This window comes from Notolabrus celidotus, chromosome 11 (genome assembly GCF_009762535.1).
Source record: "Notolabrus celidotus isolate fNotCel1 chromosome 11, fNotCel1.pri, whole genome shotgun sequence".
NCBI classification, from domain to species: Eukaryota; Metazoa; Chordata; class Actinopteri; order Labriformes; family Labridae; genus Notolabrus; species Notolabrus celidotus.
Window position 1 is genome coordinate 6,886,795 of NC_048282.1, and position 17,299 is coordinate 6,904,093.

Here is a 17,299-nt window from a genome sequence, read left to right on the forward strand (position 1 = left end):
TAATGGTGCAAGTTAATATTCCCAAACCATAATTTCCACTCGAGCTGCAGATGAAGCAATTAAAACAAGTTGTTAAATTTAAAATGTTACTTCAAATGTATCTTTATAGCAGGGGAAAGTTAGTTTTCTGCTCTGTACTGCCTTAACGATGTATCTTTACATAAGAAGTGGATTGTAATCAGTCAGATTGTATGTAAAGTGTATAAATGTAAGTGTGTTGCCTGCATGAGAGACTAGGTAAGAGAAACCGACACTATATCCAGCTTTTTCTTTGTGTCCAGATGTCTATAGAATCTGAGATGAACCACCAAAGGTTTCGTTTCTTACTACAATCAGGGGTTTGGCAATTTTTCCTACTTTGACATTGTCTTGTGCAGCATGTGTTGTCACCCAAATCATGCATGATCATGCAACCACGTTGTTTCGCAATGACACTTGATCAAACCCAGTGAATGACCAGCTTCATGTTTCTTGTCCTCCCTCCTGTCTTCCCTTCTTCTTTCCCCCAATTATGTTCTCCCCCTCTCCCTCTCTCTTTTTCTGTACAGCATTCAAACCCGGGGCACGCAGGCCCTTTCCCAGTGGCATCCCTCCATAATGCCAACCCCACAAGTCCCACTAGTGCCAGCATGGCTGGTGCCCACGCCCACCGTGGTCCTGCCAGCCCCATCATAGGTCCTATCGAGCTCATCCCCTCCGTCACCAATCCAGAGAACCTGCCCTGCCTACCTGAGATCCCACCCATTCAGGTGCGCACATTGTGATCATTTGTTTCAGTCAGGTGAAGGTGGAATGTGTGATTGTAATCGAATACCTTTTTTTGTCAAATACGCTGAATATCTCCTCATGGTTCACTAGCTGTCTGTCCTCTGTGTGTGGTGCCGGTTAGTTCAGTGGCTAAAATGTGTGCCCCATGTACAGAGGCTCAGGTCTAGACACAGCAGCTCCAGGATCCAATCCAGTGCTGTCCTTTGATTCATGTGACCACCACTGTCGCTGATTCCGAAACCCTTCACTGTCCTATAAAAGAAAGCTGAAGACCTTTATAGATTCTGATATTTGTAAACCCCCCCTGGCTTTGTATATGGGGCAAAAAGATAAGATGGTCCAAAACAGTCAGAGTTGGTGCACTGAACTGACCTAGCTTTTCCGCATCCCTCCTCATGAGGAACAGAGAGAGCTAAACCATGGTAATGATAAAAAAAATAACGCTTTCACTTCAGCAGATAATGTATGGGTGTATTCTTTTTGCTTTTGAGTTCAAATTTTAACAAACCATCTCCAGAATCACTAATCCCACCTTTCAAAAAAAAAAGTCATTTTAAAAGTTGTCTTAGTGTTGCTGCTGGAAATCATTAAATGTAATAACACTTTATATACAAATTAGTAAATAATAAGACAAGGAAAAACTGTGAGAGGACTTGATACATGTGGTGTCTGATGTTGTGAGCTCTGGAGTCATTTGCCTGTCTGTTAATTTCCTCAACCTCTGTTCTTCTCTGACCCCACTAGTTGGAGGATGCAGGTTCCAGCAGCCTTGGACACCTCCTAACCCGTTATATCTCAGCCAGCACTCAGCACCAGCTAGGCTCAATGGAAATGAACCCCTCACCTGGACTGTCATCACACTCTTCTGGATCTTCAGGTACCCTCAAGTTCAGATCGGGACTACCATTTAAATCAAAGGCTCATTTTCCTCATGTCTGCAGTTTTCCTACTCAGATCCTTGTTACTGTTTTAATGATGAAAGGGAAGAGCAAAGTTTCAAATGATTGTGCCCCTGCTGCGTCATCACCTGTGACCTGTCTCGTTTCTGTCTGCAGGTCTGTCGAATGCCCACACACCAGCAAGACCTTCCAGCACATCCAGCACAGGCAGTCGGGGCAGGTGAGATCTCAGTTTTCATCCTGTTTCAACTTCTAGAAGAAAATAGCATACCAGATTCCAATAATATACAGATATGTTACTCTGAAATGATGTGAAAGATGTCTTTTTGTCCACTCTGCATAAAACATGCACCTAGTCCATTACGGACAGAGCAGCTGTACAGTCAAGTGAAGGTGCACAGATGCATCAAATCAGGCAAGCAAGACTGTAAAGCTTTTAAAAAGCTTTCACTGAGGTTTGTAGTCACCTGGTGGATGACTACAGCTGCTCACAAAATACAACACGGAGACGCCTGGAGGACTCCTGTGACGGTTTATCGAGAATCTGGTTTCACATTTTCAACATTTGAATAATGTTGAGCAGAACACGTTTACACACCAACTCTACACACAAAAAAGTTCTCTTACACAGTACAACAGCCTCTCTTCCTTCATAACCCTCATTAGTGATAGACAGAGTTGATCCACATGAAGGGTTTTTCTTTAATTTGTGCATACATACATACTGGCAGCAGATAAAGCTTAGTGACGCTGTAGTAGAGGGAAGAGACCACATCTTATACGTAACTTCATTTGCCATACTAAAACAAAGTCATGCAAAATCAAGCAATAGTTTGCATTAACAAGACATGCTCACAAATCCTAATCAGTGCTTAGTTTTTAAAAAATCTCTCTCTTTGTTTTTTCTTTTGTATGTTAAGCTGTAGCTCTGCAGGGAGGGCGGGACCAGGAGGTGGAACAGCTGTGGAGCAGGTGAGGGTGAAGCAGGAGCCTGGTACAGATAACAGCTACAGCTGTCCGGCTACTTCTATGAAGACAGAGCGAGGAAAAGATGCTGGGAGGAGCGCCTGCATGGTATGAACACTGATTTTTTTGTCCAATAGTTTAAAAACAAGATTTAGGATTTTAAAAAATTACAGCACCATAATGAACAGAACTGCAACGACTGTTGAACGGTTTTATTTACTGTGATTTCCCGGTGATCAGTGTGCATCAAAGGTTCATCTTGATGCACACTGACTGTGTGACCTTGTCCCATTGAGTCACCTGCAAATTAGGTATTGTGGAAAGGGAGTGCAGTACATTTCATTGCAGAATCAGTTAAACACAATGAAAAAACAAACAGAGGATGCCTCGAGGAGCTTATAATCATTGTTATTGTGTAGGGACAGAATTGAAGACATCTGTGAAAATGAAACATGTATTCAGAAAATGAAAAACAGTCCATTTGTTGTGTTTTCCCTCAGATGAGCAGTCCAGAGGACAGTCCTCTTTCTTTAGTGGGATCTGTTTCAGTAGGCCAAGATGCTCTCAGGAGCATAGGCGAGCGCATCAAAACAGAACCCCTATCGGAGACTCCTTGTTTTGGACTCAACGGCTCCGGTGCTGCCACGTCCTCTCCTTCCAATATCACTACCTCGTTATCCTCCGAGAACAGCAGCAGCACGGCAGAGGCTCCTCTCACCAACGGAAACATGGACAAGGGGACAGAGACCAAAGGAGGTGGTGCAACCGCAGGAACAGGACACTCCGGTGGGAAAGAAGACGACCCCAATGAAGACTGGTGTGCTGTCTGTATCAACGGTGGTGACCTGCTGTGCTGTGACCGCTGTCCTAAGGTGTTCCACATGAAATGCCATGTACCCACCATCAAGATCTTCCCAAAGTAAGTTATCCTCACAGGTGATGTGTTCTTATGACAGTGAAAGTGCTGTTACACTTGGACATTTATCAGAGTATCATTTAGAGCCAGGAGAGAGAATGTTTCCCAGTGTTAGTGTGAGTAACCAGTTAGACCTGGCATTAACACGCATCCATGCTCATCTGAACACATGTAGACAGCCTGAGGTGCGTCAGCTCAGACCTGGATGAATATGCATCTTCACCTGTTCAATGACCACCTGCGAGCAGACCCCTCTTCCCTCAATGAAATAAGTTAACATTATCTGCTTGTCTCTTCTATAAACTGTCTCTACCCTGATGGTTTAATTATATTAACTGTGATGCACTAATTGTGGTTTACATCCATTGGCCATCCAAGCATTGTCTCACCCTGAACCCTCTTCTTGAAAGACTCTGTGAAGTCTTGTTGAATAACTGGCCCCCTTACTGAAATGATACAGCATGCTGTTTGTCCTGTATTTTGCTGGGCTCTCAGTCTAATGTACTCTATGAATGAGAGATGGAGGGAATAAAAAAAACATTATCAGGCTTTAATGTTGAAAAGTCTTAAAACAGAGAGGCATATAGTCTGTTGCTCAAAAGCATCGTTGTACTTGTGTAAAGAGGGGTCCCTCAGTGTGGTCTGGAGCGCCTTAAGGTTCACACTGCTCTAAGAATGGACCGTGTATGCAGCTTACCTTCAGATGACGTCAACTCTGAATATTATCTTTGCAAAACATTTTGATGTGTAATAAAACGGAATAAAAGATGAACCTAATGTCCTTATGCATTCTCTTTTTGTCTTAGGGGGGATTTCCTCTGCACGTTTTGCCGAAGTCTCAACACCCCCGAGATAGAGTACTGTGACGACAGCAGGAAAATCACAGGAGAGCAGAGCCTGAATCCAGAGGACCAAAGGGTCAGTACTGCAACCGTACCCTCAAAGACCTTTTCATGATCTGTATCAAACAGCTAATTATCTCTCTCCCTCTCTCTCCCTCCCTCTCTCTCTCTCTCTCTCTCTCTCTCTCTCTCTCTCTCTCTCTCTCTCTCTCTCTCCCCCTCTCTCTCTCTCTCTCCCCCTCTCTCTCTCCCCCTCTCTCTCTCCCCCCCCCCCCCCCCCTCTCTCTCTCTCTCTCACCCCTCTCTCTCTCTCTCTCTCTCTCTCTCTATCTCTCTCTCTGCAGAAATGTGAACGCCTCCTACTGCACATCTACTGTCATGAGCTCAGTGTTGGCTTCAGGGAACCTGTTCCCAGCTCTGTGAGTAGCTCTGCATCTCAAACGCACGCACACACACACACACACACACACACACACACACACACACACACACACACACACACACACACACACACACACACACACACACACTAAACTGGCCACTACTAAATGACCCAAATCCTGTTCCTGCTTTTTTATTTCTCACACAAAGGTTGATCAGGAGATCAGGATCTCATAATTATGAGAAAATTTTGCATAATCACAATCTTCACTACGATAAGACACAGTGGATAGTTATGGCGCTGCTTTCAGATTCTATTTGCTTTTATTTCCTAGTCGAAATGAGACACTGGGAAATAAGAATGTCTCTAAATGTGGATTCATATCAGTATGTCAGCACAGTTGGGTAAAGTTAGAAAGATATTTACAGATTCGACCTTCTCGGATCAATAACTTGTTAACGAAAAGTTGGTAAAAACACAAAGTATACCTCTTCCCATCAGTGTAAGACAGACAACAAGCTACAACGTCATTTTAATTAATATAGGCCGTCTCTCTGTGTTGGGCAAATAACATTGGTCTCTATGCACTGCCGGTGGTGAGGCGAGTGGACAGGGACCGCCGTCTACAAAGAGTACTGCCGAAAAGATACGCTACTGAAAACAATCAACGACATCACTCCTAAACAGTGCAGTGTCCTGAAAATCATTGCAAACCTTAATCATGTCCTTCTGATTATACTACAACACTTGGTTTGAAAATACACGTTTTTTCTGAACTTTAGGGAATTTTTATTTCATAACAGTGTATTTTCATAACAAGTGTTGCAGAATAATCAGAAGGACATGTTTAAGGTTTGCAGTGACTTTCAGGACACTACACTGTATAGTTGTCTCATTCCGAGTAGGAAATAAAAGCAAATAGAATCCAAAAGCAGCGCCATAACTACGCACTGTCTTATCCTAGTTGATCGTTAGCAACGATTGTGATTATGCAAACTTTTCTCATAATAATGAGATCTGATTCTCATAATTACTGATCAGTAATTATCAGATAATGAGTCTTTTTTTTTTTCCTTGGTGAATGCAATGGGCTTCCGTAATTTTGTGTAGCTTCTTGTGGTAAATAATTAATGTGTTGAAGAACTTACTTCTAAATCATTAATACAGAAGAATAGAACTATTGGAAGCTCATTATTTAAGAGGTCTTAATTTGCTTTGAGAAATACTCTGGAAGAAGAACTGCACAAAGACACCCAATCTAAAACAGATTGGAACAGATTACACTGCAGGACATTTTGTCCTTCTTTTTGATAACCAGAGATGTGGTGTGACCCGCTTATTTTCCAAACCAGGTGCCGAACTACTACAAGATAATTAAGCAGCCCATGGACCTGAAGAAGGTGAAGAAGAAGCTGCAGCTACGGAACTCGCAGTACTACCAGTCCATCCTGGAGTTTGTGTCTGATATGCGCCTGGTCTTCAACAACTGTGCGAATTACAACGAGGTGAGCAGCATGAGTCCTAAGCCTGCTTTGGAGAATGGCCTCTTGTGTTCGTGTGTGTGTGAGTGTAAATGTGTGTGCATGCTGAAAAGGTTTAGACTGATATGAAGTTCAACTCACTACCACACATTTAAATTGATCAGATTTACCAGTTTGACTCTTTTCATTATAGGCTAACACTCAAGGCATTTTAATTAAGGATGCACCGAAAATTCGTCCCAAAAGTGCATTTTCGGTTTTCAGCCAAAATACTTTTATCACAGAAACAACACGGCCGAAACAGAATGTTGTGATGACGCAAGCAAAAAACGCGACCAGTACGCGCTTGTCTGGATGAGGGCCAACATGTCTGCATCCATTCTTCCTTTAACTGCAGCACTAAAGTGTCTGCTAAGCAAAGAGGTTGAGACGGACCATGGAGTGAAAACAATGAAAAGTTCACTCTTAGAGTCTGTCGGCACACGTTTCACTGAGATCTATTCAGATCCTCTGCACTTCATCGTGACTGTACTTGATCCGTGTTATAAAGATCATTACCTGGATGAGGGAATAAAGCAGAGCGCACGAGAAATGATCCAGGCTGCAATGGATGCAGAGAACCCGCTTGGAGATGGAGAATCACACAGCGCAGGAGAAGAACAGAGCGCAGAAAAAAGGACTGGTCTCTCTGAACCAGATGAGGGTCATGCACCCTCGTCGTCTGATATGTTCAATGAGATCATGATTTTAGTGAGGCTAGTTCACAGTCCGAGCCATAAATGCAATGGTAGGGGCGACAGGGGACAGTTATAATATTTTTGACATTTCTGTCTATAACTTTGAGCTCTTTTAACCCAGTTTATTCAAACTGATTTACAAACCAGCTTCAAGTGTTCGCAACACAAACAGAAAATGCATGGCCTACTCCCTACAAATAATTGGCACAATGATTTATTTCAGTGTTTCAGTTTTCAGCCTTGGTTTCCTCATTTTCGGATTTCGGTTTCGGCCAAGAATTTTCATTTCGATGCATCCCTAATCTTAATTTATACATACATTTACAATACTTAGACACTGGATTGGATTGATTTAAGACAGTACATATCATTGTTTGGTGTCAAACATCATATAACTTAGTCTAACCTGATGTGGAGACAGTCTGATACTGGAAAGAGAAGGTGGATGTGGTGCTTACAGCCTGCAGTGTGTGCACACTTTTGTACACGACTTACTAACCCTGGCTGTCATGTGATGGAGTGTAAAGGCGTCACTGTGCTCTCTTCACACTGGCTGCAGGAATACTGTGTGAACCCTGCTAACACCATCTGCATCTCAATGATAATGCCCCAGTTTGGGTCGTAATAATAAATGGCTGTTATCACTTGATGATGTCACATTTCACTTGATATTTCCTGGTTGATGATGTACTTGAATGTTGATTGGATGTATGTTTAATCTCTACATTTGATGGCTGGGTTTGGTATCAGTTTGACTTCTTTCACTGCTCTGTACCTTCTGTGATGAGACGAGGCCTCTTCTAAATACTAAATGATATGATGACATGTGACACCTTTCCGCCACAAGAGGGAGCTTCTATTCCACGACCTTAAGACACCATTCGGTCTTCGATGTTAGTGACAGCTCAGAGCTCTGCAGCACACATGTGACGTTATGTCACAGAAATAAAGAGTAAACATGGATCTGAGCTGAGAGGGATGCTGGTTATTGATACACAGGTAGTCAGTGAAGCACTTTCATGAGGGACACAATCACTGTAATGTGATCAGTATACTCAAGTCTTATAAACACTAAGGCATTGCATGGTGTTAACAGACTCCTGCAACTATAAGAGCATCACACAGAGCATCACACAGAGCATCCTAAATTGAATACAATGAAACACTACAGGTCTGTCTGTCTGCAGTGAGTCAGTGCTGGGTGGGTAATTACTATTAACACAACCACTTAGCTTTCTAATGACTGGAGACTTTACCTGCTGCCATTAAACGCTGCATGTGCACCTCATAGGTTTGAGCACAAAGGGTCGTAAACAGATTCCTCATCTGTTTTCATCTAACTCTTCTTTCCCACTGCTGCTTCACTGTGTTTGTTATCATGTTATTACTCCTCTTTAGATGTCTCGAATAATCCAGGTTTATGATGAGGAGAAACAGATTAATACGCAGGTAAGCCGTTTCTAATGGAGCACAGATGTCCTGCCCTCTCCCACTGAGGCTACAAGAAGTGTTTTATCCCTGCAGTCATTTCTACAAATCATGCCATGTGCTGTTTGGTTGAACTGTCTTCAGCCTGTCTATCTGAGCCGCTAAGACACGCCATGATAACCTTCTCCTCTGACACCTTTCTGAGGTCTAGTGAGGTGTAGTGGTGCTGGATCTGTTATGTAACGTTATGAAATAGATGATCTGAACAATCCCTCCTTTAGAACCGCAGCTGAATGGAGGTGAGATTACATTTTATTGCCATACCAACAATAACTCAATCATTTTGGACCTCTCACTGAACATTTGATCAGCTCTCACTTAAACTTTCCCTGTTTGTGTTATCTATATATCAGGTACATATAGTTTCCCCTTCTCATTGATGATAAATAATGTGTATGTAAGAGGAGAACATATATGACTAGGGATGTAAGGATACACTCAACACACGATTTGATTCAAACCCCGATTTTTGGTACACAATACGATTCACACAAGATTCTCTAACGATTTTCAAGAAAACTGGATTAAACTCAAAATTTTGATAACTATTATTTTATTTCAATTCTCAGATATGGACAATTGCAATATACTTTTTCTCCTATATTTCTTTGTATACAAAGTCATCCTTTTTCATTTTTAAAGTGTGTTGTAACTCAAATAAAACCACTGCACACTTTTTTTCAGCACCTTGCTAAAAATCACCGAACAAAAATACCTTGTTGGAAAATTTCTTAACAATTTTAAAGAAATGAAAAGTGAACGATTCCCTAATGAAAGTATTAAATATTAAAACAAATTAGGTCAATCTCTTTAAATAAACTTAAGTGCAGCTGACGCTCCTGGCTTGGAATTGACATGTTTTTCTTCAGGAATATCAGGGAAAGCCAAAATGCTGCCATCCCTCAGACTTGACACAAAGGTGCATTCTGAACAGCTCAGTCTTCACCTGCTGCTGCCATGTCTGTAACGCTCAACTCAGCGAGTGATGAGAGAGCAGCGCAAGAGACTTAGGCTGTTTTCGAATCCGCCTACTATACTAGCAGGACGTACTGATTTGGCCAAAATTCAGTCTGTAGTATGTGAAAAAGAGCAAAATCTGCAGTATGCCAAAACTTCTCAGATGCGTACTGATTTGGGAAAATGTCTCAGTATTCATCGGACCAGTCTGCGTCGCGTACTGTTTCCCATAATGCACAGCGCTCGTTCCACTTTTTCCTTTTTTTTTTTTTTGACTAGGGGAGCTCAGTTTGTATGTGCTCTGAAAATTATTAAATTACATATAAACCACTTCCTAACTTTTTAAATCATAAGTGATGCTAAAGAAGCAGTTTCTCTATCAGCTTGGTCGTTCTTTACTTTCGCTCTTCGAATCCGGACATCCAGTGATATCTGGCTCAGCTTACTGCAGAACAGATCCAACAGAACAGTCATACTCATACTTAATTAAAACGCAGTATTGGTAGGTAGCAGTCCCTTTCGAAAACAGCCTTAATGATGTTGAACAAGCGGAGTGAAATGCAGATAGCGCCGTCTACTGTTTTAAAATAATATCGCAATAAAAAATGTTGTTAAATCGATTTTAATCCACCCTTATTTGTATTTATTTTTTACCGTCTTGTGATATATCCTTACATCCCTATATATGACAGTATAATGCTTCTCCACACCACTTAGACCTGAGTGAATTATTCAAACATGGAGCTGTCTTTATGACCATGAGAATCTATTGTTTTTATTGTCTATAAGGTTTCATCGTTTCAACTCAGGTGTCCAAATGTAACCAAGGATGCCCGGGTGTATAATATTTTATTATAGCTGAATATTGATGGGGACTTGTCCCACTGTTAGACCTGTGGTGAGAGGCCCAAACCAATTTAGCCTTGCACGACTCCTAATACAATTTAGTTCATGTAAGATCAGAAAGTAAAAAGCAAGCAGCAGCACATGATCCAGACCTCAGTCTTTTTGTTTGGGAGCACAACATAGGGGTCTGGTTTTAGTTGGCTCACCACTTCACTGCATCAGTTTGGCTTTTTATTCACTCCAGCCGACACAGACTCAGGTGTCAAAGTTTATACAAAGCTAGCTTCAAATTAAAGTGGGTTAAAGACAATCAAAGTTTAGTAAATACTTCATGGAGCCACAGTGGGGCCGAGCAGCAGGACATCTCTGCTCTGTACAGCAAGGTTGAGCCAGGGCCGCCTTGCCACCAGCAGTGTTAACCAAATCTAATTTGTCTCCTCATTCTCTTCTTCCTTCTCCCTGCTCTAACCCATTCACTCCTCTTGCTCAACGATACTTTCATACCTCCTTCCTCTTTACTTCTCCTCACCCCTCTTCCCCTACCTCTGTCCTCCTCCTCCTCCGACAGGTGGGATCAGAGATGGCGATATCCGGTAAGGCAGTGGGCCTTTACTTTGAGGAGAAGTTGCTGGAGATATTCCCGGGCCAGATCTTCCCTGAAGCACCCGAACCCGAGTCCCCGGAGACGCAGCAGAAGGAAGACAACGACACAGACGACTCTGAGGAAGACTTCATACAGCCAAGACGCAAACGGTTAAAAACAGATGAGAAGGTGCTCCACATCAAGTGAGAACAAGCCACGGAGGGAACAAGAGAAGTGAAAAACTGTCTTCCTCACGTCCCACACTTCTCAGTTGTTCAAGGCAGCGTATAAAAGAAGGACGAGACTCGCTTGTACAAACTGCTTGGTCTATCTTATCCTTGCCTTCAAAAGAATTACCGTCAACTCCATTAGACGTCTGCCTTTCTGAGAACTCTCAAGGACAGAAACATAGAAGAGCTGCATCCCTCTTCATTTCATGGACACTCAAGAACTCGCCTGTACAGAGTTTGAAGTAGGACTTGTTTTGCTGTAGTTAATGATGATTGGTTGTTTCTTTTCTATCACCCATTTTCATTTGTAGATTTGTTGTGAGTTGCTTTCTAAAACATTTAAATTCCCTGTTTCCAGTTCTTAATGTATGATATCTATACTTTGACCTGAAACCGACCAAGTACAGTATTTGTATGAGTTTGTGGAAGCATTATGTAAATAAGAGAATCTAGGCTGCTGAAGGAATTCCTACAGTGTAGATGTTTGGGTGCGTCATCAATAAAACCTGTTCTTGGAATATATCAAAGAAAGTGTGTGGTGTGGTGTGGGTGTGGTGTGGGTGTTGGGCTGCAGGAGAGATTTCAAAGATGCTTGTCAAACAAATCACAAACATGAATACATCTCACACAGAACAGAGCTCTTAATTTGGCCAGGATTCAAGACGCCTGTCTTTAAATCTCTGCCTTTAAGACAGCAGAGGTGGATGATCATCAGTGGAGAACACTGATGCCCTTCAACCAGCTTACAACAGTGAACTGAGAGAAGCTCTGAGAAGCGTTTTTCAGCCTACACAACAAAAGATGCAATGCCCAATTAAATCAACTCAATGTTTTTCAGTCAAAAGAACATTAAGCCGATGTGAAGGACTATCTCCTTTACATGCATTCATGTGCAGGACCAATCAGAAAAGAGACAGCCATATTCAAACATAAAAACAGATTGAGCACTGTGCAGATAGAGGCTGCAAAAACCAACTCATAGAGGCTAAGACTTCATGAAAGACAGCTAGAAACAGAGTCGATAATATACGATGGTTTGGTCAAAAATACAGCAGAATATCTTGGGTTAAAGTGCTCAGATTTGGTGCAAGTCTCATATTTAATGTTTCAACTTTTTGATTTTTAGAAAAAAGATGTGCATTACAGAGGTACAGTCAAAAAATACAACACTCCCCCAACACCTTAAACCCAACTCAGTCCCCTTCTTTCATAATTTAGACATTAAGAGAACTGTATACTTCCATAACTATACATACACACCTACACATGAGTATTCATATGACATACAAACACAACAGTGTACCTAATGTGAAAAGAAAAGGTATATTTGGCAAGTCTCATATTTGTTGCAGAGGTGATGCACAGTAACTGAATTCTGCAAATCTTCTTCAGATAAAGCTCTTGGTAGGCCACAGTAGTGTGAAGACAGTGAGCGTATAAGCACAATACACAGTCCCTGAAACTGAAGCTGAAAGGAATCAAGCATCATTAAAAGAGTAATACACTGGTTTGCACTTTGCATGTCTCAAAAGTCTTTCCTCAAAATGTGACCTTGGCTGGAGTACCAACAACTTAAGGACATGTTGTAAATTCTGCTGCACCAACCACAACACTAAAAACTAGTTGTGTTAAACTAACCCTCCCTTTAGATTATTTGCACACTGGTGATGAATTAAAGGAGAACCATGAAAGGTTGACCCTTATAGTGAGGTGGTTTATGGTTCTTCATATTCCCATAAAGGGAGGGGTGACTGCATAGATGGTTTTAGGGTTACTTTCAGCCTATGACAGAAACGTTTCACTCTGAATTGGTTTCTCAAGAATGACACAGCTCCTATCTGAGACAGAAAGGCTTACTGAATGGTTGCTCACATCATATAGGCTTACTCATGTTCAGTGTGACATTTTTAGGGGTTTTGGACCAACATGTAAGTCAGTGTTCTCTAACAACATCAACAAAATCCTCAAATTAATGATTAAAAATAAAAAGTGACACTGGCTTACAGTGAAGAATAATTCAAAAGTTTTATTTTCCTTTCATTTGTTACCTGTCTGCTTCTTTATGACCTTTAAATGAAAGTCTAAATATCTTCTTATTTTTTAATTAAAAGAAACAAGACATGATATGAACTAGTAATATCTGACCGGTTATTCACTGACAGGAAGAAGTTGGTTTGGACTCTTCCCTAAAGTCTAAAGACAGCACGTGATGACCGCACACACTTGACTTGAGCATAAAGCAGACGAGCTGACATCAGCGTGAAGAAGTGCTGAGTCTTCAGTCTGACAGACAGTCAGCTGACAAATACAGCATCATCTGAAACGTTTAGGAAACTTGTGAAATTCTTCCTTTTCCTTTCATTCAAAGCCTGGCGTCGGATTTAATCCTCTTTTGCAGGTAGGGTAGGATGTTTATAGATTTTTTATTGTATATTTTATATAAAGCAAGCAAATGTTCTTTTTATAGCTATGATTTGAAGTGACACCCACAACAAAGTAACCTTTTGTATGTTTAACTAACGAACAACCAGTGCAAGAGAATGAAAAGGAGCACTTTTTATTGTGATTGCATCAAATTAAGTCCCAAAACTAAAATGGATATATCAGGTAGGCTACATTAACTTAACAGTCAGTAAACTTCCAGAGTGAGAATATTTGGATTCAAAAGTTTCACCAAGGAATCAGATTTTTAGGGCCTGGCTATCAGAGGTGTATTGTTTTTCACGGCTGCACACTAAAATGCAAAGCTTGTTGAAGAATGTAGAGGCCCGGCAGGCTCCTAATGACGGCCCTGCAGACTAATGACTGATTTACCATGTGGAGTGAAATGATCCAGTTTAGCAGGGCTTGTAGACATGTGAGGAGGCTGTGTGAAACGTGAGTACTGGGACAGTGGTAAGATTTCCCCACTTCTACAGAAAAGTAACATTTATGTGAAAGCATGCTATTACCTTGTTCCACAGCCTTCATAAATCTTCCCAAATTGGCGAGTTCTGTACTGACAGGGGCGAGTCTGGACGGGTGTCATGCATGGGCCCCCTTGAAACCTGATTGGCCACCCTTGATGCCATAGGAAAATCCTAAACTTGGCTGTTCACCTTGTCAAAGGCAGGACTTCTGTAATTTAAATAAAGCACATTTAATTTGTTAGTGCTGTAGACAAATATATATATATATATATATATATATATATATATATATATATATATATATATATATGGCAAGCCGTTCAGGAAATTAATATATATGGAATGAAGTCTGAATATATGGATTGAAAGTCTGAATATATTGAATGAAACTTGATATATATGGAATGAAACTCGATATATATGGAATGAAGTCTGAATATATTGAATGAAACTTGATATATATGGAATGAAACTTGATATATATGGAATGAAGTCTGAATATATGGAATGAAACTTGATATATATGGAATGAAACTTGATATATATGGAATGAAGTCTGGATATATTGAATGAAACTTGATATATATGGAATGAAGTCTGAATATATGGAATGAAACTTGATATATATGGAATGAAGTCTGAATATATTGAATGAAACTCGATATATATGGAATGAAGTCTGAATATATTGAATGAAACTCGATATATATGGAATGAAGTCTGAATATATTGAATGAAACTTGATATATATGGAATGAAACTCGATATATATGGAATGAAGTCTGAATATATTGAATGAAACTCGATATATATGGAATGAAGTCTGAATATATTGAATGAAACTTGATATATTTGGAATGAAACTCGATATATATGGAATGAAGTCTGAATATATTGAATGAAACTCGATATATATGGAATGAAACTTGATATATATGGAATGAAGTCTGAATATATTGAATGAAACTCGATATATATGGAATGAAGTCTGAATATATTGAATGAAACTCGATATATATGGAATGAAACTCGATATATATGGAATGAAGTCTGAATATATTGAATGAAACTTGATATATATGGAATGAAACTCGATATATATGGAATGAAACTCGGAATATATGGAATGAAAAATCACGTCATGTATGGCCTGCGCCATCTTGTCTTTCTGGGGTGTGATCATAGGGGTGTGATTTTGTTTTCCGGTTAGACGTAGCTTTTAGTAATGCAACCATGAGGGAGGCACGAGATGTTTTCACTGCAATTTTAATTAATGAAGGGGTTATCAACCCCTTGGGTAATGCATGTGCTGTTAAGTCAATCCGTATAGGAAAAAGGAACCCACCCCTCCTCTCTATTAAGTTGGTTTCATCCAAAAGTGATGATCGGACCGTCTGCACAGAGAGACGAGAGGAACACGAAGCAGTGGGCTGCAGAAGCATTTAGGAGGGTAGTAAACAAGTGAAAATACGAAAATATTAAATATCACAGGTTGTACACACTTCTACAAAGGCTAAAGATATTGCCCCTTCTTTATTCAGGTGGTTCAGTCCTCTAGTTCGCTAGCTAACTTTTGTTATGACTTGTGATAATGTAGCATCCTGTTCAATGTTAACAGGTGGAGCTCATACCTGTGTGCATCATCTGACAGTGAGTGAGTGTGATGAAAAAGTACGACCAAATTACCACAGGTTACAGAGGTAGAGGAAAATGTGTCCCCTCAGAAACACTAAAAAGAAGTGCAAAAGGTTATTTTCAGAGAGACATTCATAAAAGATGAGTTCTCTTTGATGACAATAAAACAATACGATTAGAAGTGGTGTTCAGAGTACTTATTTAAGCTTTCATTCAATATATTCAGACTTCATTCCATATATATCGAGTTTCATTCCATATATTCAGACTTTCATTCCATATATATCGAGTTTCATTCAATATATTCAGACTTTCATTCCATATATATCAAGTTTCATTCCATATATTCAGACTTTCATTCCATATATATCGAGTTTCATTCCATATATTCAGACTTTCATTCCATATATATCGAGTTTCATTCCATATATTCAGACTTTCATTCCATATATATCGAGTTTCATTCCATATATTCAGACTTTCATTCCATATATATCGAGTTTCATTCAATATATTCAGACTTCATTCCATATATATCGAGTTTCATTCCATATATTCAGACTTCATTCCATATATATCGAGTTTCATTCAATATATTCAGACTTTCATTCAATATATTATTTCCTGAACGGCTTGCCATACATATATATATATATATATATATATATATATATATATATATATTAATAAGTCCATCAAACTTTAAATCAAAATCTTCATTTATTAACTGCATTTTTTTGCAGTTAGTGTGGAAAAGTTTTCTTGTAAATGTTGAAGTATTTTGAACTGTTATTGAGTTCTTACAGAGGTGTAAAAGATTGACATGTTCTTAATACAAGATAAGATAAGATTTTCCTTTATTCGTCCCTCATCGGGGAAATTTACAGTGTTACAGCAGCAAAGTAAAATTGTCAAAATAAGTAAGTGTAGAAAGAAAAGTTACAAGTAGCGTTTGCATGATCAGATGAAAACAAGAAATAAATAGACAAATAAATAATAGTTTTTTTTAAAAAGAATAATTTTGATTGCACAATATAATTGTATACAGTCCACATTGACAAACAGAAGCAATCATATTTTTCCATTTTTGTACAATAACATAACAGCAGCCTAAAAGAACATACAATGGGCAGCAAAAAAAGATATAAAACCAAGACTCATGTTAGAGGGTAAAACTAAATATAAAGAAAATTCAAGTCATTAAATGATAGAGTGAAACAGGTAGAACACACAGACAGCAGTGTTACAGGGTTATTCTTAATCTCTCATCCCACACCAACATTCTCCCCCAGACCCCTTAAATGTCTCAGCACTGGTCCCCATGCCTTATCAAACACTCTCACCCATCCTGTTAACTTGAATACAGATAAATAATTAAATAAGATAAATAAATGTTGAAGCAATGATTAAAAATAGTAGTGTACATATAGAAATAACCTGATGAAAGGTATTTTTCTGTTAATTGTATGCTTCTCGAATTGAATGTATGTTGTAATGAATGATGGATCACGTCTGCCATGGTTTTATTCGACATTAAAGGGACAAAATTGTAATTCCTAAATCTTTTATTTTGAAGGCCTGACTGGTTTGTTTTGGAGGAGCTCACGCGCCGCTAGTCACGTGTTTTAGCCCAGCCGTGACGCGTCATGACGTCTTAGCG

The 17,299-nt window shown here is 39.8% G+C and overlaps 1 protein-coding gene across 3 annotated transcripts in view; it reads left to right on the top strand.

The window, feature by feature from the left end:
* trim33 (tripartite motif containing 33) overlaps positions 1 to 11,617 on the top strand; it is a 31,868-nt gene extending 20,251 nt beyond the window's left edge. Inside the window, exons 11-20 of one of the 3 annotated variants that reach the window (XM_034695466.1) lie at positions 549 to 749; positions 1,513 to 1,645; positions 1,824 to 1,887; positions 2,588 to 2,741; positions 3,134 to 3,552; positions 4,356 to 4,467; positions 4,736 to 4,810; positions 6,126 to 6,278; positions 8,390 to 8,440; positions 10,851 to 11,617. In XM_034695466.1, coding sequence (XP_034551357.1) covers positions 549 to 749; positions 1,513 to 1,645; positions 1,824 to 1,887; positions 2,588 to 2,741; positions 3,134 to 3,552; positions 4,356 to 4,467; positions 4,736 to 4,810; positions 6,126 to 6,278; positions 8,390 to 8,440; positions 10,851 to 11,072 — 1,584 coding nt within the window. In that variant the 3' untranslated portion in view covers positions 11,073 to 11,617. The remainder of the gene's footprint in view (positions 1 to 548; positions 750 to 1,512; positions 1,646 to 1,823; positions 1,888 to 2,587; positions 2,742 to 3,133; positions 3,553 to 4,355; positions 4,468 to 4,735; positions 4,811 to 6,125; positions 6,279 to 8,389; positions 8,441 to 10,850) is intronic. The other 2 variants (XM_034695467.1, XM_034695468.1) reach the window with 2 other exon arrangements.
* Positions 11,618 to 17,299: the final 5,682 nt, after the last annotated feature.